The sequence below is a fragment of the Lissotriton helveticus genome, chromosome 2_1 (assembly GCF_964261635.1).
Source record: "Lissotriton helveticus chromosome 2_1, aLisHel1.1, whole genome shotgun sequence".
Classification (NCBI taxonomy): domain Eukaryota; kingdom Metazoa; phylum Chordata; class Amphibia; order Caudata; family Salamandridae; genus Lissotriton; species Lissotriton helveticus.
In genome coordinates this window covers 724,941,943-724,967,610 of record NC_136059.1, presented here as the reverse complement: position 1 = coordinate 724,967,610, position 25,668 = coordinate 724,941,943, and the positions used below count along the sequence as shown (strand labels likewise).

General features: G+C 46.2%; 1 protein-coding gene across 1 annotated transcript in view; it reads right to left on the bottom strand.

Annotated features, from left to right (window-relative positions):
• The window catches only part of FAM174A (family with sequence similarity 174 member A), an 86,384-nt gene extending 60,935 nt beyond the window's left edge, over positions 1-25,449 (bottom strand). Inside the window, exon 1 of the mRNA XM_078675439.1 lies at positions 24,947-25,449. Within this exon, the coding sequence (XP_078531565.1) occupies positions 24,947-25,245 (299 nt within the window). The 5' untranslated portion in view covers positions 25,246-25,449. The remainder of the gene's footprint in view (positions 1-24,946) is intronic.
• Between the last annotated feature and the right edge of the window lie 219 nt (positions 25,450-25,668).

Below are 25,668 nucleotides of genomic sequence, written 5' to 3'. Positions count from 1 at the left end.
CGTGTGACGTTTCGGCAGAAAACCTGCAACGCATGCACCTTGGAAAAATCCCGCTGGTTCATCCACGTACGAACCTAAGAGAGCGGAAAGAGTATCGCTTAAAGTGCAGGCTCTAACGGGGGAATTTAGGAACACTAGACACGTCACAGAAGTCATGGAGAACAAGCGCAGTGTGCCCTGAAGCTACAGTGCCTCGAAGCTCGGTGGGTTCAAACGTCGCTGCAGAGCCACGTCTACCCTGCGCCTTTCATCCCGGTAAAGGCAAAAATGATTCGCATACAGTTATACAGTGGTAGCATACGTGGAGACGGGAAAGGCAGTTCCCTGTGAGCCGGTCTCACAAAATGTCAACTTAATAGCAAGATGTGACATTAAGATTTTTCTGCTTGAGCTCTGACCTGTGTCAAGACCTATCCCACTATCTGGCCTGGTTTGTAGCCCTGAAGTAGTAAAGTCTACAGACTGAGCACTTTGTGAAACTGAAAAGAAATGAAGAAAGGTCCTATTTACCATAAAGACGTGCCCTGAGCACAGGAAACAATGCTTCCCTCTTCACACCGGTGTAGATTCATCAAAGCTGGGCAGGGTGGGGTGGGGAATGGGGAGGGCAAGGCATCACACTGGCGACCACAAGCATGAGGAGGGTGCCTGGTGATGGCTAAGTGCCGACACCAGAAGCTCCGCGGGACTCCATGGCCACACAACTCTCTCTGCTCTGGGAGGGCGGGGGCATGTCTGGGCACCACACTCTGGAGGAGACACGGACGGCACAGTGCACGCCACCACTTTGGGCTCTGCCTCCCGCTTGCCAGAAGGGGGCTAAAAATGACCAGCGCTTGCAAACTGGCGACGTTTCAATAGAGGGTCTTCCCGATCACAGCCCTGCAACTTGACAAAACCCACACCGCATTCTGCCAAAACGAGCACTGTCCGTGCACTTCTTGATAGCTGCAGGTTAAGGACATGCTTTCATTGGAGTTACCTAGACTTTCCCTGTTCGCACAAGGTTCGGGTGTAAACAGTATCAGTATCAGTGGGCCAGGTTTGATTTTACACTTGCAGCCGGCCTTGGGGAAGCGCGGAGGGGGTTGTGCGGAGACAAAAGTTACATAAGGGAGAGGAAAGTCGAGGTGTCCATTTAACTGAGCAAACTCTGACCGACTCTTGACTTTTAGCAGCACACTGTTAAAATTAGCTGACGTGACGGGGGCAGTAGAGCCACAGAATTTACATAACGAGGATTCGTTCAAACACATATGTGTGCATTGAGCAGAATAAAGAAGATCGTCTCAAAACATGCACACAGGTGTCCCAGAAGACTGCTTCTGTTGACCTCTTTTATAGCATTCCTCTGACAAAGGTGCAGGGGGCTTGTTTCTTTCACCGCCATTGAAAAGAAAAAAAGAGAAAAACAAACGCGGGCACCTCGCGCTAAAGAAGGAGGCAGCAGGGAGAGGGATGACAGAAGGGGGCCTGCGCCGGTTTCCCTTGTGGGAACGAGCAGGGGCACCATATGTTTGCAAGTTAATTACAAACATATGGTGTCAATGCTCGCTCCCGCAAGGGAAACACCACACGCGCAGCCATTGAAGGCAATGGAACGCGTACACGTTTTTGCCTGAAAAGGCGCATCGATGACTTAAGGTCTTTCTCCTAAACAGTGCATGCGCGGTGTAGGCGAGACCTAAAAAAGCAAAAAAGTGTTTTTTAAAAGGAAATCACTAATTACTACCAACTTGAAGTTGGTGGTAACTAGCGATTCCTTAAGGCTAAAGTGCAATTTCTTTTGTGCTACTTACATTTAAGAAATAGCAATTTGCGATTCCTTAAATTCAAGAGCAAAATAAGGAATTGCTATTTTGTGATTCCTTATTTTGCTAGTAGGATTAAACTCACCTACAGTGCTCGCAGCCAAATAGCAACCGCAAACTCTGAAATTCTGCGAATTTCAGCGTTGGCGCTCGCTATTTGGCCAGCTACATCTGGCCCAAAGTCTTCATGGCATTCATAAAGGTAGCCTCATCTCCATCCTCCTTACTTCAGTGTCTGGATCTCCACCCTCCAGCTACAGGAATGAAAGTAATACACTTTAACTGCCGGGGAATCCTGTCCTCATCCGCCATCTTGTGGCATGCCATGTGATCGGCGTCAAAAATGGATCCCACTGGCTTCAGAACTCAGGCTTAGACACCAACCCACCCAGAGTCCTACTACCACACATGCATTACACACACTACACATGAGCACGCACTCAGCTTACACACAGGATGTTAGTGCACGGTACTGTTCACCTGAGAGTGGAACTTTACAGAAGAGGGATGAGTAGGCACTCTTACGGACCTATAAAAAAAGAAACTCAAGATGCACTGAGGATTCACAAAACACAACACACCCGCTACCATCGCCTTATGTGCTAAAGCTAGGAAACAGGCAGTAGTCCTCTGTGTATAATAAGGGAACGCTTGAGGCGCCCTTCCAGGCCGCAGGACAGGTTAAGGACCTTGCACAAACAGGGACAGGCCTAGGCCTTTATGCGCACAAAAGGTTGGTGTGACACGGATCAAAATCAAAATCAGGATACGAGATTCACCAGCAGTCGTGCAGTCCGGCTCATGCTCGTATACCATGCAATAGTAATCCCTGCCCTGCAGCGGTCAAATCCTCAACGGTCGTCACAGAGTCTAGATTGAGGGGAAAGGCAGTGCGCCCAGCTCAAAAGGAGAAGCATTTGGGCTAGCCACCTACCGGCATGAAATGTGCCTGTGATGGTGCACCATGAGAGCAGAATGGAGAGGTCAACTGCGCTTAGAGGGGCAAACATCAGAGTGTGGGGACTTCCACCCAGGTCACTGAAGAAGGTACTTGGAGGTTTTTTAGTGGTTTGTGGCTCTTACTGCACAGGCAGGTCCTTTTTCAGGTGTCCGTTCCACAGCGACAAGAGAGAGTGACAATAGCTGGACGTACTTAGGTATCCTTCCAAACATTGGTCTCTTTAAGGAAGGTTCTGAAGACTAGACTCTAGTGTGTAGGGAAATGCATTTCTCCCTACACCCTAGTGTTAAAAACCGAGACTAAGAGATTGAAACTTCAAGAGAAAACGAGACTGTATCCTTGTAGGGGCCTGTCAAACCGAAGTTGTACACAACAGTAAGGCTTTCATCTTGGCTGAGAGTGCTAGTGGTAATGCTTAAGGGGGTTGAATGTTGAAATGTCATCCCATACAGCGTGGGGAAACAGTTCTATATAGATTCTATACCTGCTCCACTCGAGACCCTCAAAGGTCGTACGACTAAGGGAGGCGTACTTGGTCCCTGAGAGCTGGTGTGATGTGAAATGTCCCTCTTTCCATCTCACCCTTATTCCTTGCCTCCCGCTCATCACATGAGGGGTAGTAATACTGCATATACGTTATGGTGGTGTTTTCTCGGATTGAAGGGTCATGAGAAATTGGTATGGATGTAGTAGGGCCTGTGACCCGTTCTGTAGGGTCGACAGAGTGTTTTGAGTGTTTTATACGGATGGTGTTTTGCTATCTTTGGTGCCTCCACTTCAGTTTTGGTCCCTCATTGCCCATTTTTTTCGGCTCTTGCGAGCACCACATTCCTTTCTTTCCGATTACCTGTGCAGTACAATGATACACTGGAGGGATGGACTGGTTTACACAAACAACAAATAAAAGTCACGCTTGGAAGTGGCGAGAATCACTCAGGTCCTGGAGCCACCAGTGCTGACACGGAGATCCTGCTGGCCCTGGTTGCAGGATACTTTACTTTGGTCTATTTACAAAAAAAATATTGGCAAAGCCTTTTACTAAGAGACGCCCTCCCATCTCATACAAAATGTCCGTATTAAAACTTGCATTATATGTGCATAATGTAAAAGCAATCCTAAGTCAACAAATAAAGCCTTTAACCTACCGTGTATTGCCCACGTATCACCTAATGGTATCGAGGTGCTAAGTAACAGATGTTTATTGTATCCAACTGGTACTCATTTTATCGACCTCAGAAGGATAAAAGGCTGAGTGGGCTCGCCGGACTTGAATTTTTGACCATGATGTCGAACACAGGCCCCTACAGAGGACGCATTAGTCTACTGAGCACCCCGCCCCAGAGACTGGTTCTAGACAGATATTCTAGCAACCACTTCTAGCGCTGGTGCTGAAAGGAACTTGCAGTCCGGCTCACCTCGTCTGACAACCCTGGGTGACCAGGCCAGTCCAGGTGCCGTGACAAACAACAGCAAACATGGACTTGGAAACCAGCCAGCCTTTCCAAAGTAAACCTCGGCGAAGTTAGTAAAAGTTAAATAGTCCCAGGGCTTGGAAGCAAAGGCGGACCTTCTGAGCACTAATAGGCGGTCATAGGCTAGGTGAGCCTTGCATCCATAAGCCTGGCCATAGGCGAGGTGAGCCTTGCATCCGTCGGCCCAGCCATAGGCGGGGTGAGCCTTGCATCCGTCGGCCCAGCGATAGGCGGGGTGAGCCTTGCATCCGTCGGCCCAGCGATAGGCGGGGTGAGCCTTGCATCCATTGGCCCTGTCCATCAGTCCTGCTGAGGCTCAGATAGGGGTGGGGGGAAGGGGGTGTTGACTTTGGGAAGCGCAGATGGCCTCCTCCCAGGGTCCGAGGTGGTCAGTGGCATCCGAGGAATGTGCCGATGGGCGAACATTCATCCTCACTACACAACGCGTGTGCGTGCCTCCTGCGAGCCAAGGAAATCCTCTTGGCGCTGTGAAAGGTCGGCCAGCCTCTTGGCGGTGTGTGCTCCATCTGCGACCCAAGGGCAATGGGGAGCCTCTTGGCGCTGCGTGATATTGGGCAGCCTCTTGACGCTGTGGGAGGTCTGTCAGCCTCGACCTAAAAATGAAACTCTCTGGATTTTTTTTTTACAGCGGTATATCAAGGGGCCAGGACTAGTAGGTGAGGGTTTGCAGTAGGAGGAACAGTGAAGTGCTGCTACAGTGCACCAGTAATACAAAAAGTGCCCCCAAACCCCTCAACTTACCATCAACAGAAAATAATTGTATCAAATCTCAAGCCAATCTCATGCAATCTGGTGGATCGATATTGAGGAACTCCATGACTATGTGTAACCGAATGAAAATAAAGGAAATGAAGATAAAAGTGTAACAAAATCAATTTAACAGAAATATAATCATCAGGATCTACTTAACATTTTTACTTTACTCAATGTGACTTCAAAATTAGAAATGAGAACAGTAATTAAATTTAAAATGCAATTGAAATCAATAAAATTCGTTTCAATGGTAAATGTTAGTATATAATGTTATGCTGCTGCACTTATGTTGTTAAATCTAAACAAAATACAACTGAAGGATGAAAGCAAGATTGCGAAAAGTAAAGATGTCTGACCCATATCAAAGTAAACATTTTAGTTGTTGGATCATGAACACTTCATTTTTAAGCGTTCTTACTAATCGTGGTTAGCTCAGTCTGTAATAACCTAGCAAACGAGATGCATTACCTCAGACTGTTTACAAACATTATTTACCCTTGCCAACGGTTTTGCAACTGCTTTCTATATGATCTTTGGGTTTTCCTTGCCCACACTTGGTCATCTAATGATCAAGAACATCAATCAGCATGCCTAGCAGGGATCTCTGGTTTTGCTATTCTATTGCTTTAAACCATGGTTTCATTGTAATGATTTCTTTCACTCCTCCCATTACTTCACTCAGCACTAGATTACAGGAGAATACAAGAAGTGATTCAGTACTTTACCCCGAATATGACTGTACTGACCATCCTTCGAATACTTTAATATGCATTTACATTCGAGTACATCCGATAACGTCAGACTACAAAAAGTTCAGATAGACTTACAAAAAAACAATTGATTTTTTCTTACAAAGTGCTATGCACACAGCAAAACAACCAACCCACCTACTAACTGAAGATCAACATACCAGAGGTCGGGACATATATTGCGCTGAGAATTTAGAGCAAGCGAAAAAAATGCTACTTGGTATACAAGGTTATACATCTCAGAGAACCACAGACACAAAACAAAATTAAAATGCTACGGACTGCTTCACCGTAACTTCATCCTACAACCACAGTACCTAATCACAGTTAACATGCCTAAGTACCGGTAATTAACAACCCGCTGAAATCCCAGCAGATTCACCAAAGATTGAAAGATTAAGGCACAAACATGTAAAGGAGAGCCATATTGGATCAGTCTAAGATTTAGCCTGCGATGCAGAGCAAACAAAATGAGATACCTAGTACACTGCCGATGCAGAGCAAACAAAATGAGATACCTAGTACACTGCCCCAAATAATAGGAAGCAAAGTACTTGTACTCACTTCAAAGAATAACATGGTCAACATCTCGGTGAGCAGCACAAATTCAACATTCAGCTGAGGGGAAAAAAGTAGACTGCAGGAGAATTCTGGGTTACTCTCAGGCGCGCAACACCCATTGGACTCACCGGGCTGCAGCACCCCCCCCCCCCCCCCCCCCCCGTCGGGTGTGGCAGCCGGGATGAGAGAGATGCCGGGCACACACACAGCCACACCCAAACGTTTCACAGGTCTTTAAAAGACCATTTGAATGTTAATTAGGCCTTGCTGTTTCACCCCTTGTTGGAGGCCCTGCAGCTTCACTCTGCCTACTGATTAAAGGTTCAGCCCCCCCCCCCCGAATTTTTTTTTTAGCCCCCCCCCCCCCCGAAATTTGGCTCTAGTTGCGCCTCTGGTTACTCTGCCTTACATTATAGGGGAGTTTACTGAGATTACTAGACTCTGCATTAGATCAACAGCCGATACTCAATACTTCATTAGATACCTCCACTATCTTTATCCTTTTCTGGATTACGGACATTACAGGTTTGCTGTGCAACGATTAGACTAGAGAAACAGACAAACTGCTTTACCATTCATTAGGCATCAGAAACAGACTACCCTAATTACTCCACCCTGCCTAAGAATACTGATGATGTTTCCTTTACCTTGCTTTAGAGTACAAATATAAACTGCTGTGCTTACTTTGTGTTAGATAAAGTTATTCTGGTCACTTTAGCCCAGGTAGGATTACAAGAGATTAGTTTGATAATTGATTATATTGGTTTACCTAATAGGAAGAGACTACTTTGGTTACTTCACCCTGTAAAGTAAAATTACTCCTATTACTTTAGCCTGTACTAAATTACATAATACGGCTTCCTCTACTCTATATTGGTTTACAGAATTGTATTTTTCTCATTACTATTGCCTGAATGAACTATAAAAGGAGAGTAATATAGATTCTCTCTTAAAAGGGAGCGACATATTGGGCATTTCAAATAAAGTCTTACAGTAAAATGATTAACATATTAGGAGAGCAGGACTAGATATGCATTTTCTTTTGTCGAGAATTCCTGACACTTTATATTAAGGCTGTAGCATGCCACAGAGAGGCTTGGCAACATCACCGTCACATACAATAAAAGATTAAATATGAGATGCAGTCGGATTAAGTACAAAAAGCTATCTCTGGGCTTCTGGTGTCACTGACAAAACCACCCGTGCTCATGCTTTATGAAGCTACACCAAATATTGACCAGAGGATGGCCACTTTCCTTCAGAAACTCATCAAGGATCCTAAGAAGGGCATCAACAGGTCCTGGTGGGCGTGCCAGGACAAACTCCTGGATATCCTGCGCCCCGTTACTAAGATCCTAGACATGGCGGAGGAAGCCAAAACGTCTGAATTGCTAATTTCCCCCGAGCATCTCACTGGCTCAGAGAGTGGTGGTGTTTTTAGGGAACCCATTGTGCTATATTCACCGAAAGGCGTAGATCCCTCCTGATTAAGGTGGACCCAAAGTTGGGGGGGATCTAGCTGATTCAGAGGCGGGCTCAGTGACGCAGGGCATCCTCTTTGGCGAACCCTTTATAAAGGAATTGGGTTGCTTTGTTAATACCTTTACCTCCCTGGACCGGGCGCAGCCCTCCACCAGGAAGGTGTTTCGCCCTCGGGTTTTCAGAGGGGCCGGATGAGGAAGGGGCCGCTCGTCCAGTCGTCCCAATCAGCACAGGGGGCAAGGCTCCGGTCACGAGCAATATCAAGACCAGTCCTGCTTTAACAATTTCTATCCCCCCCCCCCCAAGGCCGGCGGGGCAAGAACAGAGGAGCAAGAGGCGGCAGCATCTCCAGTTCTTCCAGCGAGTTTTCTCCCTTCTTCCCTTCTAAAGGTGGGGGGCCTTTTCGCGCATTTTTTCCCAACTTGGAATTCCATCACCGGAAACACCTGGGTCTTACAGACAGTGGGGGGCTTCCACATAGAGTTCCTCGGGACTCCCGTGGCACCCTGTACGCTTTGTTTTTCCAAAGCAGACTCCGCTCTGGTCGATCAGGAAGTGCACTCTCTGCTGGAAAAAGAGGCTAATGTAGAAACCATTCCTCATCCCAATGGTTTCCTCAGCAACCTATTTTTGGTGGATAAGCCGGATGGGGGAAAGCGTTCTACATTCTACTGATAGCCCAGGACCCAAAAACACTCTCCCGTCACCTTCAGATGGTGGTCGATCTTTTTTAGAGTCTCGGGTTTGTGATCAACGAAACCAAATCTACCCAGATTCCGTCTCACACAGTTCTGTTTCTCTGGTTTCGGATAGACTCTGTGGAGTCCACCCTCAGTCTTGCCTCTCGCAAGATGAAGAAAATGTGTCATGAAATCCGGATATCTCTCCATCAGCTGGCTCGCATCATCGTCCTTTTGTCAGCCTCCATTCAGGCAACCTTCCTGGGGCCTCTCCACCACTGAGCCCTCCAACATCTCAAGGCGGCACACCTGCGCAAGGGTCGGTCTTATGCTCACAAACTCATTCTCTCATCAGACGCCAGGGAGGAGCTCCAATGGTGGCTCTCGCACATGGAGGCTTGGAACGGACGAGCTATATTCCGTTCCACGCCAGATATTGTTATATAGTCCGACGCGAGCAGGTCCGGCTGGGGCGCGAGGTGTGGTGCCTTCGCCACAGGCGGTGTGGGGTCTCCGTCAGAGCAGAAGTTACACATCAATTGTCTCGAGCTCTTGGCGGGCTCGTTCACGATACAGTGTTGGACCAGGGACTCAATCCACTCCTGTGTCCTTCTCAAGATGGACAATGTGTCGGCGGTCCGGTACATCAACCATCTAGGAGGTTTGCGTTCCGGTACATCAACCACCTAGGAGGTTTGCTTTCCAAAGCTCTTTCAGACCTTGCAGCAAACTTTTGGCAGTACTGCCTGGATCATCAGGTCTCGGTCACAGCCAAATACCTGCCGGGCCAGAACAACCAGGTGGCAGACTACCAATCTCATCATTTCCACGATCTAAGTCTCCGGAAGCTTTATCCGGGAGTGTTCATGGATCTCCAAGACTTCTGGGGTCCCTTCTCGGTTGACCTTTTTGCTTCCCGCCTGGATCACCAGCTTCCTCGGTTCTTCAGTTGGAAGCCGGATCCCCCGGCGGAGAAGTCCGAGGAGTTTCTACAGAACTGGAAGGAGGAAGCAGGCTATGCCTTTCCCCAGTTTGCCATGATCACGAGAGTGACAGCCCAGGTGTGGCGTCAATGGGTGGATGTGGTGCTCATTTCGGCGATTTGGAGATCGCAAGTCTGGTTTCCCGTTCTTCTGGAACTTTCTTGGGATTTTCCAATCCTACTCCCCCTGTTTCCGACTCTTCTCCTCGATCCGTCAGGGAATCCTCACCCTCTGATCGAGCAAGGTTCTCTGACCCTGATGGCATGGCGGATTACAGGGGACGATGGGCGGTCCTGGGCCTTTCAGAACCGGCTGCGGGGTTCATGACCAAAGCCTGGGCAGACAGTACCGTCAAAAGATACTGCTTCTCCTGGGGATGGTGGAGTCATTGGTGTTTGCGACGGAGAATCGATCCTGTGGCAGCAGATGTGACCGCTGTCTTAAACTTCTTGGCCTCTCTAGCAGAGGGGGGTTTGGTGTATCCAACTGTCAATGCCTCTCGCTCCGCTATATCTGCTGGGCATGCTATGGTGGATGGCTCACTGGTTGGGGAGCATCTCTTGGTCTGTCGCTTGCGACGGGGTATTCGTCTCCCTTTACCTGCTGAACCGCGTTACTCCCAGTTATGGGATGTGAATAGGGTTTTGAACATGCTGCTTTCCTGGCAACCCAATAGATTCCTTTCTAGGAAGGAACTGTCCACGAAGTTAGCCATGCTGCTTTGCCTGGTTTCTTGCAGGGGGCTCTCAGATGTTAAGGCCCTGGATGTCTCGGGTAGGATTTTTTCTCCTACAGGGGTGACTTTTACTATTCGTAGACGCATGGGACGAAATCCATTTCTTATCCCGCGTTTCCAGATTCCCCTAAGCTCTGTGTAGTTTCTTGCCTTAAAGCATATGAGGAGATGTCGGAGGAGTTTCGTCCTCCTGGGGAACGTCAATTGCTCATTTCGTTTAAGAAGCCTCACAAGGCGGTGTCCTCTCCCACGATTGCTCGTTGGGTAAGGTGGGAGATGCACGAAGCCGGGGTTGACTTACATGCGTACTCTACTAGAGGAGCCATGGCCTCAAAAGCATTTACCCTGGGAGCATGTCTGAAAGACATTCTGAACGCAGCAGATTGGTCTTCAGACTCTACCTTTAACCGGTTTTACTTCAAACCGGTTATTGATATGGCTCACGTGGTGGTGAGCAAGCTTTAAAACTAGCATAATCCTCCGGTCCTGACATAGAATCAAAGATTTCCTAGCTAGCGTAACCGAAAGTTTCAATTCTTTTAAGGACTCGGAGGCGAGGATTATCCCGCCCAGGGTACAAGGCCCTTGCTGTTTTTCCATCCCTCGTATTGGAGTAAGTAAATCTGGTCTTCTTTGATTCGCTTGGTTGACAGTTTATTATGCTTGTCTTGAGTATTCTCTTCCACAGGGTTAATCCTTAAACATTTCCGTCTCTGATGTTATGCCTTTGCTCTTTGCAGGAGATTCCAATAAACAGGATTCTTGACGTGTCCGAGATGGTTGACCGAGTGAAGAAAGAGGAGTAATAGACAGGAACAAGAAACTATCAGTGCCATGGGAGCCTGTGATTGGTGCAGAGGGTGGGACACTCTAGCCATGGACTCTCCATTGTTTTTGTTAGTTATTCCCTATGGTTCTTGGGAATAGTGTTTTTGTTGTTTGACTTCAAATGGCTGCTGTTCAATAAAGAGAAGAAAGATGAGAATAATCCTCGCCTCCGTTACGTTAGCTAGGAAATTTTTCATTGTTTTCCACAAAACTCCCTGTGCTCAATCACTCAAGCTGAATCACAATAAAATGTTTTTTTTTAGTGAATGATCTTCCTCCGTTGGTGGTTCTGCGAATCCCTGGGACGGTGGCGAGGGCGGAGTGTGGAATGTGAGGCGGTTGTTGAGGTATTCGGGGCTTATGTTGTGGAGCGCTTTGTGTGCGTGGGTGAGGAGGCTCAACGTGATCCTTTTGCTGACGGGGAGCCAGTGCAGGTCTCTCAGGTGGTCAGATATGTGGCTGTGGCGGGAGATGTCGAGGATGAGTCGTGCGGATGCGTTCTGTATGCGCTGGAGTCTTTTCTGAAGTTTGACTGTGGTTCCTGTGTATACGGAGTTCCCGTAGTCTAGTCAGCTGGTGACGAGGGTCTGGGTGACCGATTTTCTAGTTCCAGTAGGGATTCACCGGAAGATCTTTCGGAGCATGCGCAGGGTGTTGAAGCATGAGGATGAGATGGCGTTGACTTGCTTGGTCATCGTGAGAGAGGAGTCCAGGATGAATCCCAGATTGCGTGCGTGGTCCGTGGGTGTCGGAGCGGTGCCCAGTTCTGTGGGTCACCAGGAGTCGCCCCAGGCGGATGGGGAAGGTCCGAGGATGAGGACCTAAGTCTTGTCTGAGTTCAATTTCAGACGGTTAAGTTTCATCCATTCCTCGACTTTTTTCATTCCTTCCTGGAGGTTGAATTTGGCGGTGGCTGGGTCTTTGGTGAGGGAGAGAATCAGCTGGGTGTCGTCAGCATACGAGATGATGTTGAGGGTGTGTTTGCGTGCGATGGCGGCGAGGGGGCTCATGTAGATATTGAAGAGGGTTGGGCTGAGCGACGAGCCTTGGGGTACGCCGCAGATGATCTCGGTGGCCGCGGAAGGGAGGGAGGCGTACTCTCTGGGTTCGGTCAAAGAGGAACGAGGTGATCCAGTCCAGGACGTTACCTTGGATCCCGGCGTTGTGGAGGCGGGTTATTAGGGTGCGATGGCAGACTGTGTCAAAGGTGGCTGAGAGGTCTAGGAGGATGAGGGTAGTTGTTTCCCCATTGTCAAGCAGGGTCCTGATGTCGTCGGTGACTACGATGAGGCGGTCTCGGTGCTGTGGTTGGCTCGAAATCCGGACTGGGATGGTTCGAGGTAGCCATTGGCCTCGAGGAATGCGGTCAGCTGTTTATTGACGGTCTTCTCAATCACTTTTGCAGGGAAGGGTAGAAGAGAGATGGGGCGGAAGTTCTTGAGGTCTTTAGGGTCCGCTGTGGGTTTCTTCAGTAGGGCGCTGATCTCTGCGTGCTTCCAGCTCTCTGGGAAGGTGGCGGACGTGAGGGAGTTGTTTATGACGTTCCAGAGGTGGGGTGCGATGATGGTGTCGGCTTTGTTGAAGATGTGGTGAGGGCATGGGTCGAAAGGAGAGCCGGAGTGAATGGTGTTCATAACGTGGGTGGTGTCTTCAGTGCTGATGGGAGTCCTAGCGCCGAGGGTGGTTGTAGGGGGCGTTGGTTTGGTGGCTGGGGGCAGAGTCTGGGCGCCGAAGCTGTTGTGTATGTCGGCGATCTTGCGGTGAAAGAACGTGGCGAGGGAGTTGCGAAGGTCTTGCGACGGTGTGATGTTGCTGCTGGCGCTGGGGTTGGAGAGCTCTTTTACGATGCTGAAGAGTTCCTTGCTGTTGTGTATTTTGTTGTCCAGCCACTCTTTGAATGTCTTTTTGGTGGTGCGGATCAGCTGGTGGTGTTTGCGGGTGGCGATCTTGAGGGCTGTCAGGTTTTCTGTCGTCTGTTCGCGGCGCCAGGTTCGGCAGGATTTTTTCGATTCTTTGAGGTCGTCGGTGAACCATGTGGCTTTCCTGTTGCCGGGCTTGCCTTGAGGGTTCTTCAGTGGCGCAAGGGTGTCGGCGCAGAAGATGATCCACTGTATGAGGTTGCGGGCTGCGTCGGTGTCAGCAGTGTCGATTGGTGGGTTCTGGCTCCGTGATGTGGTTAGCTGGTCTGTGGTGACTTTGCTCTAGCATCTGCGGGGGATCTGTTGCGGGTAGTGGTGGGATGTGGTCTTCTTAAAGGTGAAATGGATGCCGCTGTGGTCGGTCCAGTGTAGTCCGGTGGAGTGGCTGAAGGTAACGTGGCAGCTGGCAGAGAAGATTGGGTCGAGCGTGTGGGTGGGGGGTGTTCACATGTTGCTTGAGTCCGATGTCGGCAAGGTTGTCGAGCAGGGTGGTGGTGTTGTTGTCGTTGTTGTTCTCCAGGTGGAAGTTCAGGTCCCCTAGGAGGATGTAGTCTGCTGACGCGAGGGCATGCGGGCTGATGAAGTCGGCTATGGTTTCGCTGAATTGTGTGCGTGGGCCCGGGGGTCTGTATATGAGGGTTCCTCTGAGGGTGTTCTTGGGGTCGGTGTGGATCTGGAAGTGTAGGTGTTCGGCGTGGTGAGGGCGTCTTCGGAGTTGGTTGTGACGTTGATGGTGTTCTTGTAGATGATGGCGATTCTTCCTCCGGTTTGGTTGACGCAGTCCTTTCGAGTGATCTTGTAGCCATCCGGGATGGCTATGGCGATGTCGGGGGCAGAGGAGGCGTTCATCAAGGTTTCCGTGAGGAAGGCGACGTCTGGTGCTGTTGTGTCGAGGAGGTCCCAAAGTTCGACAGCGTGCTTGCGAACAGAGAGGGTGTTGAGCAGGATGCACTTGAGGTGGTTGTTGTTGTTGCCTGGTCCGGACGATGGGGTGCAGTTTCGGACGCAGGTGAATTTGCAGACTTGGCAGGAGAAGGGTCCGTGGGTGCGCTTCGGGGTGGCTCGGTAGCAGGCAGATGGTAGGCCGGTGTTGAGTGCGTGGAGGGTGGTGGTGTCGTAACTCAGTCGGGTTTCTTGGTTTCGGCGGGGAGAGGGGTTCTGGCGCTGGGCGCAGACGGGCTTGCCTTTGGCACGCCAGCGGCACGTCTGCTGCGCGGCCTACATATGAGGGGTTGTGAGAGGGAGGAGCAGCTGGGAGGAGGGAGCGGGGCGGCGAATGGGGCACCAGTGGGGCGGGGCCACAAGGGAAGCAGCGGCAGGAAAGCGCGAGGGAGGGGAGCGGGTGGGGGGTGACATAAAAAGCAAAAGGGGGTAGGGGGGGAGAGGGCACAGAGGGCACCAGTAGCGACAGTAAGCAGTATGAAAAAAACAATCAGTGGCAACAAAGTGGAATCAGAAAGTAACAAGCACAGGCCAACCAACAAGGCCAGCCGTGGAGCTGGAGCAGGCGGTCAGGACACAGCAGGTAGCGGCAGCGAGACAGCGGCACAGGATGACCGTGTGGCGGCTGAGGGGGGCGACCTACCTGGTGACAGGGTCAAGGGTCACCTGTATTGTAATCACTGGAAAAAATACAGGTACATTTTAAATTACATACACAACCTCCATAAGAAGAGGAAGTGGCCTTACAAAGATGCAGCTGAACTCTGCTTCTTCTTCCATGAACACTAGAAACAGGAGAAAGAATACACTTTGAGATACAAGAGAGACATGACCTTAAAGCTGCTTCAATTAAGAGTGTGTCACAAAAACACTGAAGGAAACATTTTACCTCAAGCTGCACAGGCAGAAAAACAAGAAACCATAAAATGGGCACTGTACAACAACTGAAGGTGAATTCCAGACATGGCTAAGTCCCTCTACATTTTGAAAGGTTTGCGATACATATCGAATTACATCATTTGCGACTGATTTGTGTTAACTTAACACACTTTGTTAATTTTAAATTCACTGCTGCAGTGCCTTAATCAAGGAAATTAATCTCACATCATTTAGTAATACACACACACACACACACACACAAAGGCTCCACACAATAGTTCTTATCTCCTAGGAAGGACTGATTATTATGAAATTCCAAGTCTTAGCCAAACAGTCAGATTATCTTAAAATATTCTTGGCGATACATTTCTTCCGCTCTACCACAAAAGGACAACCAACACATTGCCTTGTGAAATGCAGCAACCTAGAGTCAACCGATTATGAAACATTGGGGAAAAATATAGCTTATGAGATACTAAAGATCTCTATGAGGAAAGCTGTAAGAAAAATTGAAAGAATTCGGAGACGTCAGTCTATATCAAATGAATACATCTACTATTTGTCCAAGATTCATAAAGACGGTGTAAATCCACCTGGTAGACCTATAATATTGGCGAGAAATGGATGTTTTGAACACAAATCACAATACGTTGACCTTCTTTTACAAAATTTGGTCAAGGCACTACCGTCATACGTAAGCAATACTAGTGATTTTCTGAGGAAAATCAAGGACTTTGAATGGAAACAAGATTATTTATTCATCGCACTCAACGTCTGTTCGCTTTACACAAGCATAAAACATACCGATGGATTACGAGCACTTGACTATTTCTTGGACAAAACAATGGGCAACATGGAAGATCACAAAAAAATGTTGATTGAGATGGTTGATTTTTGTCTTAGAAACAACATATTCATGTTTAATAACCTACTTTACAGACAAACTAGGGGTGTGGCGATGGGGGCCAGCGTCTCTCCCAGCTACGCGTGTTTACACATAGGCTGGTGGGAGGAGCTGGTCCTCAGAACGGAACACCAGGTGACAATGGCAACCAATGTAAAGTTATGGCTGCGTTTTATTGATGACTTGTTCATCATATGGGACGGCAATGCTGATGAGGCTCAAGAGTTTGTACAAGCTATTAATGTAAATTAATTGAATTTACATTTTACTGCAAGCATTAGCGCATCAACATTGAGTTTCCTTGACACTGAGGTGTACATAGAAGATAACAAAATAGAAACAACATTATTTCGTATGAAAACAGCTGGAAACTCTACACTTCACGCCAGTAGCTCCCATGATAAACATCTTGTGACCAGTATCCCCTATGGAGAAATGCTTCGGCTGAGGCGTATCCACAGTAAAGAAAGAGATCTAATACAAGCCCAGGCAGAAAGTAAACTGAGGTTTAGAGAACGGGGATACTCAGAACAGGTAATTAACAGTGCCATTAACAAATCTATGTGCAGGAGTAGGTATGATTTACTACTGAACAAACAAAATCAAACATAGCCGTAACTTAGATCGCTGATACTAAAATGGAGTTTAGGATTATAATCCAGTATAGCCAACAATTTAAAAAAATCCAATCCATAATATCTCGCAACTTGCCTTTGGTTCTCAATGATCCGGTGATTAGCCCTAAACTACCCAAGAGCTCATCCATAACCTACAGCAGAAGTAATTCCATGAGGGATAACTTAGTTAAAACTAGTCCTGAAGTCATTGAGACAACTTATTGGTTACAAACCCATACTGTTTTTTTCAAATGCAAAACATGTAAGGCATGTCAACAGGGAGAAAATAGAACCACCTTTATAAATCCCTTCAGTGAGAGAAAACAAAATCACTAAACTACTTAAATGCAAGACAGAGTTTGCAGTATATGTTTTATCATGCCCGTGCAACCTACTTTATGTAGGAAGCACTAAATTACGAGTGCACAAAAGAATATTACAGCACTTGAGGGCAATCAACAACCAAGATAACACATATCCTGTGGCACGCAACTTAAAAAACAAACATGGGTCCAAAAGCAAAGACCTCAGGTATTTTGTTATAGATTCAGTTCCAGCAAGTAGGAGGGGTGGCGATAGAGAACACAAATTACGTCAGTTGGAGACTAGATATATTTTGGAACTCAATAGAAAACATTCATCAGGTCTGAATATAACAGAGGATCTTTTTACAAGTCTTTAAATATTGAACCACGTTGATTTATTTATACTGTGATTCTTAGAAACAATTTATTAAAATATTTATTGGTGTAATGATCATTGTAGATTGTGTAGGTGTATTTATCGGATTATTAATTGACATTTTTGTGGTTTTTATATACATATTTATTTGAAGCATATATGAATATTTAAGCAAGTTTGATCTATTTGGATTGCATTGCCTTGCTTATATGATATTTACTACTTATGTATTTATTTATTTGTGTATGTGGACTAGGAAGTGTCGGTAGGACTCAGGTTGACACTTTATTTTCCACATTCTAATCACATCCAATAATACTGTACTGATCCACAATAACTGACAACAGACAACGAAACAGGGAATTTAAACCGCAATATCTGTGTAACCATTTGGTTATAACTAGTACCATATATATGGATTCAGGGAGGACCACTTTACTTATATGCTCAGAACAAGGTTAACTGGGGCTCCAGTACCTTATCTATATATATATATATAGCTACTATCTATTTGTGGCATTTTTTCACGTGTGTATTTACACAGACAGTTTGGCAGATTACTTTATTACTGGCTATTAATGGTCAAGTGGTCTATTTAATTTATTTTATCTCAGCACTTTAAGCACACTTTGCACTAACAACATTATTTTATAAACAATTGTTCTAGCGTATTTGAAATTATATCATGAATTTGAATTTTTTAACTGGCCTAATTTTATGAAAAAAGTATGTTTTTTTTTTTAAATCGGTTTTATTGTCTCATGGTGATCAATGTGTTATTGTTGAACAAGTAAGACTCGATGGGATTCATTTGATAGTCTTTCTTCAATGCTAATCATGTTCTAGCACCATATGGCAATCATCACACTCGCTCTAGTCACTTTAAAAGCCAATGCAAAATGCCTGACTGCGTCATGTGATCAAGGCCCGTGGAGGGGCGGAACCGCGTCATGGCGACATATTGCACTTACAATAAATAACTTTGCACCAATTCTGTGGTCCGTATCCGTTCTTGCATGGAGATGAAGCAACAGAGTTTTTATTTTATTATATATATATATATACATACATACATACACATACATACACAAATATATATATATATATATAACCAATGTAGAAAACGAAGTACTTGAGTTGGGTTTATCTTTCTGTCCAGACAAAGGGTTTGATTATGCACAAGTGAGGGTGGATCTGTATAAATTTGAGCGAAAGTTAAAACTATGCAAAATGCATGCAAACAAAAGAAACAAAACAGGACTCAGCACACCTCCTACCCTAACGAATGATATAGGAATAACCATCACGGATGTCCCAGCATTGCAAGCCATGACTGACTTAGCTGCACAAACAGACCACGACACCCCATCCACGAACCTTGATCCCTTTGACCTCCCGAGTGCGAGTGGCATCCAAGAGAACTTAGGGGTAGCAACAGGACACACCCCCCACACTGACTTTAGATGCAAATCTAAGTGTATTCCCATACTACCCAGGGACAACATAGATATATTTAGCGAGCTAGTGGCCAACGACCTACTTTCCCTTATAGGAAATTCCAATACCAAAAAGAACCTCACGAAAGCCCAATGGGAAGCCCTGAGTGACCTGCAAAAAGATAACAACATCGTAATAAAACCTTCAGATAAGGGTGGGAATATTGTCCTACTACCCAGAGAGCTATATCTCAAGGAGGCGTATCGCCTGCTCAATGATAGAACCTGTTACGCTAAAGTAGACAGGAAATACCTTAACACCCTTACAGTTTCATACCATGCAAAGTTAAAGAACTGGCACGAAGAGGGGCTCCTCAGCTGGGATGAGACACAATTTCTCACCAACAAGACACCAACCACTCCCACACTGTATCTCCTGCCCAAAGTCCACAAAAGTGAGAGAAACCCACCTGGACGACCCATAGTTTTGTCTAAAAATAGCCTGCTAGAAAGAACCAGCACATTCATAGATCACTTCCTATTCCCCTATGTCAAAGAACTGAACTCATATACAAGCGACACAACTGACTTCCTACACAAAACAAGAAATGTTGTGATGGGGGAAGGGGACTGGCTTGTTTGTTTAGATGTGGAAGCACTATACACAAGTATAAAACATGAGGATGGTCTAAAAGCATGCAGGTTCTTCCTAAGGGATCGCAAAGTAGAATATCTCCGCCACACAACAATGCTACTTGAAATGATTTCTGTCTGTCTAAAGGAAAATGTTTTTATGTTTGACAACACCCACTACAAACAGCTGCAAGGGACTTCCATGGGCACCTGCTTCGCCCCAAGCTATGCCAATCTCTTGGTAGGCTGGTGGGAGAAGCAGGTGCTTTGGAACGACCGAACAGAAAAATGGGCACTCAATGTGCACAAATGGCTGAGGTACATAGATGATTTTTTTTGTGTGGAAAGGATCAGAAATTGAGCTTAATCTGTTCATTGACTGTATAAATGCTAATGATGTCAATCTGCGCTTCACCAGACACTACAGCCAAAAACAAATTGATTTTCTAGACCTCAGGCTCACTGTAGAAAGAGGGAGAATCAACACCAATCTACTGCGGGGAATTCAATCCTACACTCCAACAGCGCCCACCCCCCTAGCTTCAGATGGGGTATCCCACACAGTGAGTTTCTGCGAGCCAGGAGTAATTGTAGCACTCAGGAATCCTATGAAGACACCAGAAACTAAATGAAACTGAGATTCAAGGAGAGGGGATACTCGAAGAAGGCACTTCACCAAGCAGAGACCAGAGTATGTGGCATAGACAGGGACCAGGCACTCAGAAACAGCCCATCTCCCAAGAGACCCACACAAGAGAAGGGGAACAAGAATAGACAGCAGATTAGATTAATCACGAAATTCTGCAGTAATTCTAATCAGATCCGCAATATCCTCAAGAACAGATGGGACATCTTAAGGCAAGATCCCATCCTCAGAAATGAAATAGGAACCAGACCTTCAGTCACATACGAAAGAAATTAATCTCTTAGAGATATGTTAGTGCAGAGTCATTTCCAAGTACGAAAAACTAGCTGGTTACATCAGACTAAGGGGTTCCGAAAATGCGGTAACTGCAAAGAGTGTAAACACAGTTCCAATGTCACAGAGGTCACCCTAGAGAGAACAAGAACCAATTGGAAAATACCCCTACTCATAAACTGCAATACCGAGTACGTTGTCTACGTGATTGTGTGTCCCTGCGGTCTATGGTACATAGGGTCTACCACTTTTGCTGTCAAGAAACGTATACTAGAACACTGGCGCGCAATTACAAATAGGGACAACAGTTACAGCACAGCAAGACACTTTGCCAAAGAACACGAGGCAGACTGGACCAAGGCAAAATTCTTTGCTTTGGACAGCGTCAATGCCAATCCCAGAGGGGGCAATCGCCTTGCAGCTCTATGTAAAAGGGAGTCACGATTCATACTGCAGGCAGGGACCAAGTTTCCCAATGGCATGAACCAGGATGAGGAGATGTACAGTCATCTGTAGCTAGTGCCCTTGCGCCTCCATGTTCTCTAGTTGACCTTATCGCTGTAACACACCGTTTCTTTGCCTATCTCTCCTTTTAACCCACACGCCCCTCACATCTCCCGCACAACACTTTCCACTTGTTTTTAACCTTAGGGGACTGTCCATATGCAACCTTAGATACAGTCACTGGTGAATCGTAGGTCAACACGTACTTAGTTTATTGTGTCTTGAGCACTAATGTTCTGATTTTATATCCTACAGGAGAGTGCTGCACTACGAACTGCGCTTGTTCACCACCGCGGCAAACAATTAAGAGCACCGGAGTGAAGGACGCGTGTCCATAACTCTAAGTCACCAAAAAAAACACTAAGCGCACCCGGGTACTATACCGACACCTAGAGGATTTTCCTCAAAACCACAACAGCACTTAAATCTCTTCCTCTTGACGCAAACTACTAGTACAATGATGCAACATGTACAAAGAAAATGTAATGTATTGTGAACTAACTGTGTACCAGTATATAATGACGTACTAACCCGCCTAATAGAATTAATGTACTCTACATTTAAAAATGTCTATGACAGCAACCCCTATTTTATACACACAAAGTCATGCCATTTGACCAATATGTGATGTAACATTTATTACAATGTCCAAGACAAAACAACACTATGCTTTTGTATAAATGTACTATACCTTGTTTAAAAATAACCATTTTCATTTACGTAATGTCTGTGACACGAACAGAATGTAAATACCTATGTTTTCTATGTCTATGAACATGACTGTGTGTTTACTCACCTATACATTACTACACCATGGAGACGTGGGTCATGTGACCAAGACCACGAACGTAGTCGAAACGAGTCGTCTTTTCTGCCAAAAATAAACCAACCTTTGCTGCAACTGCTGTGGGCTCGCTTGAATTCCTTGTCTCCTGGAATCCTTTGTTTGATAGATAGATATATATATATATATATATATATATATATATATATATATACACATACATACATATACACACACACATACACATATATATTCACACACACACACATTTTCAAACTGCAATTCTGAAGTTGTGGTGTATTGCTTAGTTTGCCCCTGCAATATGAAATACATTTTGAGCACGATACACCCAGCAAAAAAGAGCTTATTAGAACATGTGCAGGTGATTGCCAGAAATGATGTGACCTATCCAGTGGCAAACTACTTTGAAATAACGCATAGAAGCAACCAAAATGTTCTGAAATATTTTTGTCTTGATCAAATTTCCAGGTGTGAAAGAGTAGGCAATAGAGTACTGGAATTGAAGCAACCGGAGTCAAAGTATGTTATTAAGCTGCAGACAAAGATGCCTAAAGGTCTCAATAAAGATTAAGAGTCATGGGTACATTTAGGAGATGAAATACATATTTTGATGATGGGGTAGTCAGTCAGAGACAGAAGGCAATTAAGTTTTTGATTCACCTCCAACCCAGTTACTCCCAAGGCGGTCAACTGACGTATGACCGGGGTAGCACAGCATATAGCCATTCAGGGCGAGATATTATACCAAAAATTCCACCATTGTCATGCTAAAGTTGAATCCAATCAAGTGATGTTGAATGTCAGAATAGTGGTTGTGGAGCGGCAGCATCCAGGTGGAAATTTGAAATTAATATATATCAATACACACACACACACCACACATTCCTTTTAACATTTGATAAGTATGAAACCAAATGTGGTCAATTTGCCCAAATGACTCTTTGTAAAACGCTAAATATTCATACACACTATCCCAGTGGTGCAAGATGATGCTTCCAACTCAAAGTAATGTAGGAAATATAGAATCAAATGGAACTCCTTAAACACATCTTCACTATAAAAAAAAAATCTCCTACATCATTCACAGCAAAGGTTTTATACCATGGAAACTCACATTGATCCCTACTGAAGCAAAGTGCTCCCTGGAAAGCAGATGGATAGCAGAAATCATAAACAAATTTAAATAGTTATTTATGGACATGTGAAGATGCTTCTAATTTATGCGAAATGCATATTGTTTTAGTTTCTTTGAGGATGTAATAGTCCTTTAAAAAGTGACCTTGAATTTCTCTTAAGGAGTACTCACACTTCCTCTTCCATTTGCGTTCCTTTCGTCTCAATTTTATTCCCTTCTTTTGAGGACTGAAGTAAACTGTGATAGGGTTTAGCTGCATTCATACCTTTGCTCGTCCCAGGAGCTACTTGGCCTGCCACCTTAAGTATAGCCTCAACTACTGCATCCAGTAATGCTGTAGGAAGGCCTTTATCTGCTTGTGCTAAATAATATTCTGTTTAGGCTTCCCAGACGTCCTCCATATTGGTTTTTCCACATTTACTTATTGGATCAGTCTTTTATCCCTTTACATTTCTCCATTTAACATTCAAAAATCGACAAATTAAGATTAATAATAAAAGGATCAGACTAGATACAGGCATAATCACAATATTATCGAAGATCTCTGCAGGTTTACAGATACCAAACTACAACATGTACCCTTTCACGTGTCAAGCGTCTTTGAACTTATGAATGACATTTAAACGATAACCTTGGAGGCAATTTGCACACAGTTAGTGTTGCAGCATGCCTCAAGCCCAAGAGCAGCCAGTCTACCTGCTGTTGGGGCCAGAGCTTGAGGGGCGGAGGAGCGGACCAGGAGTGCAGCAGGTGTAAGAACTGCACTACCAAGGCTCCTTTGGGTAATCCAGCGCGGTCGCGCAACTGCCAGCATCACCAGAGTGCCAGGAGGCGCAGTTAAAGGTTTCCAGGGGCTCAGGGCGGGCCCGGGTGCCCCCGTCAGAGACCGCAGGAGGCCGGGCAGGGCCACCCCTCTGACAAGCGCCATCTCCTAAATTCCATCATGGTGAGTCATCTATTTTTACTATTATCACGTGTAAAGGAGCAACACCCTATGTGGAAAAGCACCACCATATCAAGTTCTTGTACCCCTACTGCTATAGAAAGTATGCTGTAAAGGGCTGTGAACATCGTTGCCACTGAGATTGAGTTAACCAAAAGGCGTCTGTCAATGGGACTTACAACTCCCCGGATTGCTCCCTTTAATGTGGACAGTGATCGTATCAGCCCGCCCCAGACACTGAGCTTGCCATCTGAAGAGAGGGTTGTGAGCATGTGTTCCTCCTTTCCAAACACGTATATGTATCCATTAGTAGGCTAATTCCTTTCTTTGGATGTAACACAATACAAGTAAGTTGGAGTGATATAGCGTAGCGGATTTACCCGGTGACCAGACGAGAGTCTATAAATAACTTGACAAAGGCTTCGCCGAAACGCGCTGTTCTGTATGTGACAAAATAAAATATATTATTGTGCCTGTCCTCTGGTGTGCTGCTGGAAATTATTTGGAAATTCCCGGATTGCTTTTCCTGTTGGAATATATGTAGCGGAGTTGTGACCGTTGCTGGCACCTGCGTCATTAGGAGGGTGAGCGGCTGTCTCACACACACACACACACACACCATTGTAGCCGCCAGAACGGGATTCCATCAGTTCCCACCTAATGTGGGCACTAATGGCGAGGTACCCCTTCAAAGGCACTGCAGGAGGAGGGTCAGTAGCAGGCGCGCAACACCCATTGAAATCAAAGGGCTTCAGCTCCCCACCCCCCGTCCGTCGTCGTGTGGCAGCCCGGGCTCAGACGGCTCCCGGGCACATACACAGCCGCACCCGAGCACTTCACAGGTCTTTAAAGGACCATGTGCATGTTAATGAGGCTTTGATGTTGTTTCACCTCTTCCAAGAGCCCCTGCAGCTCCACTCTGCCTATTGCTGAAAGTTTGAGCCCCTCCCCCCCCGAAATGTGGCTCTAGTTGCGCCTCTGGTCAGTAGCATTCACCATAACCTTCTCCTATAGGTAGGATAGGGAATCTCTTGTAAATAAACTCCTCTTCGGTATAATATCCTTAGGCAACAGGTTTTAAACTAAGGTCATCAAATTATGTTAGAGTTGATATCTAGTGTGGCAACGTATCGTGAATGCTACTACGAGTTATGGGCTTTTTACCTACAAGTCAAGTTATAAGTTATGTCAGTCTGAATAGGCTGTCAGCAATTTAATACTACACAACACATAAAAGTCCAAAAAAGAAAGTAGAGAGCCTGATGGAAAAAAACGAGATGGCCACTATCTCAATATAACGGTAAAGTGATCGCGTTACCGCTGGAAAGTCAACGACTTAGCAAAATCTGGGATATCAATTACAGTTTCAACACATATCACTGCTTAGAGGCGTTAGTCATTGGAAAGCCACAATTCTAATGAATTAAGGAACACAATCCAGGTTAAACCTTAAACTCTGTCAATGATGAGTCTTGAAACTACTGCCGTTTGCCCACTAATATTTGACAAACACTGGATGTCACAGGAGAATAGTGTTCATATGGAGATTAAATGGTGTACTGTCAACGTCAATAATCACATTAAGCACATACCGGATGGTCCTTATCACGAAAAAGATGATGACAGCAGCGCTGACTACCACAAGCACGGACAACGCTCGCTGGGTCATAGGCCGGTGCTCAGGGCGCAGCTTCTCTGTGGCGGCGCTCAGGTCAGTGCGGGGCTCGCTGCTGTTCTTAGTGGCAGCGGCAGGGGTGCTGGCCACACGGGCCCCGCTGCTAGCCGCGGGAGAAGCGGCCAGCTGAGAGGTTTTCTCCTTCGGAAGGGCGGCCCACACCAAGCCTGCCAGGGAGAAGATTAGAACGGCCTCGAACGGGAGGACTGGACGCATCCTCCTGCGCTCGGGCACAACGGGTGGGGAAGCTGTCAGGAGGGACGCAGTCAGGGTCTTATGTGCTCAGAATGAGCACCGGGCGTCACACTAGACTCCGGAACTTCGCGCAGCTCCTTCGTGGCTGCCATGGACGCCTCCAGTTGTTGCTACACCTGGCGAGGCATGACCCGGGCCGTGACGCAACAGTTAGCGCCGGGCCACGAGTCGTCTCTGTAAGCAGTGATTCATGCCCATATTATCGCATTGATGTACACATCTTTGCGGCGGCCATCTTTGAAGGGAGTTGTTCGCCCTCTCTCAGGCTCGAATACCAACTTCTTAACAGTCAAAGTGATAGAAGAACGGTATTTATTAGAGACGGTAATGTTTGTCATGTTCTCAAAGAAGAATACTGCAAATGTCTTCAATTTTCATTCATTA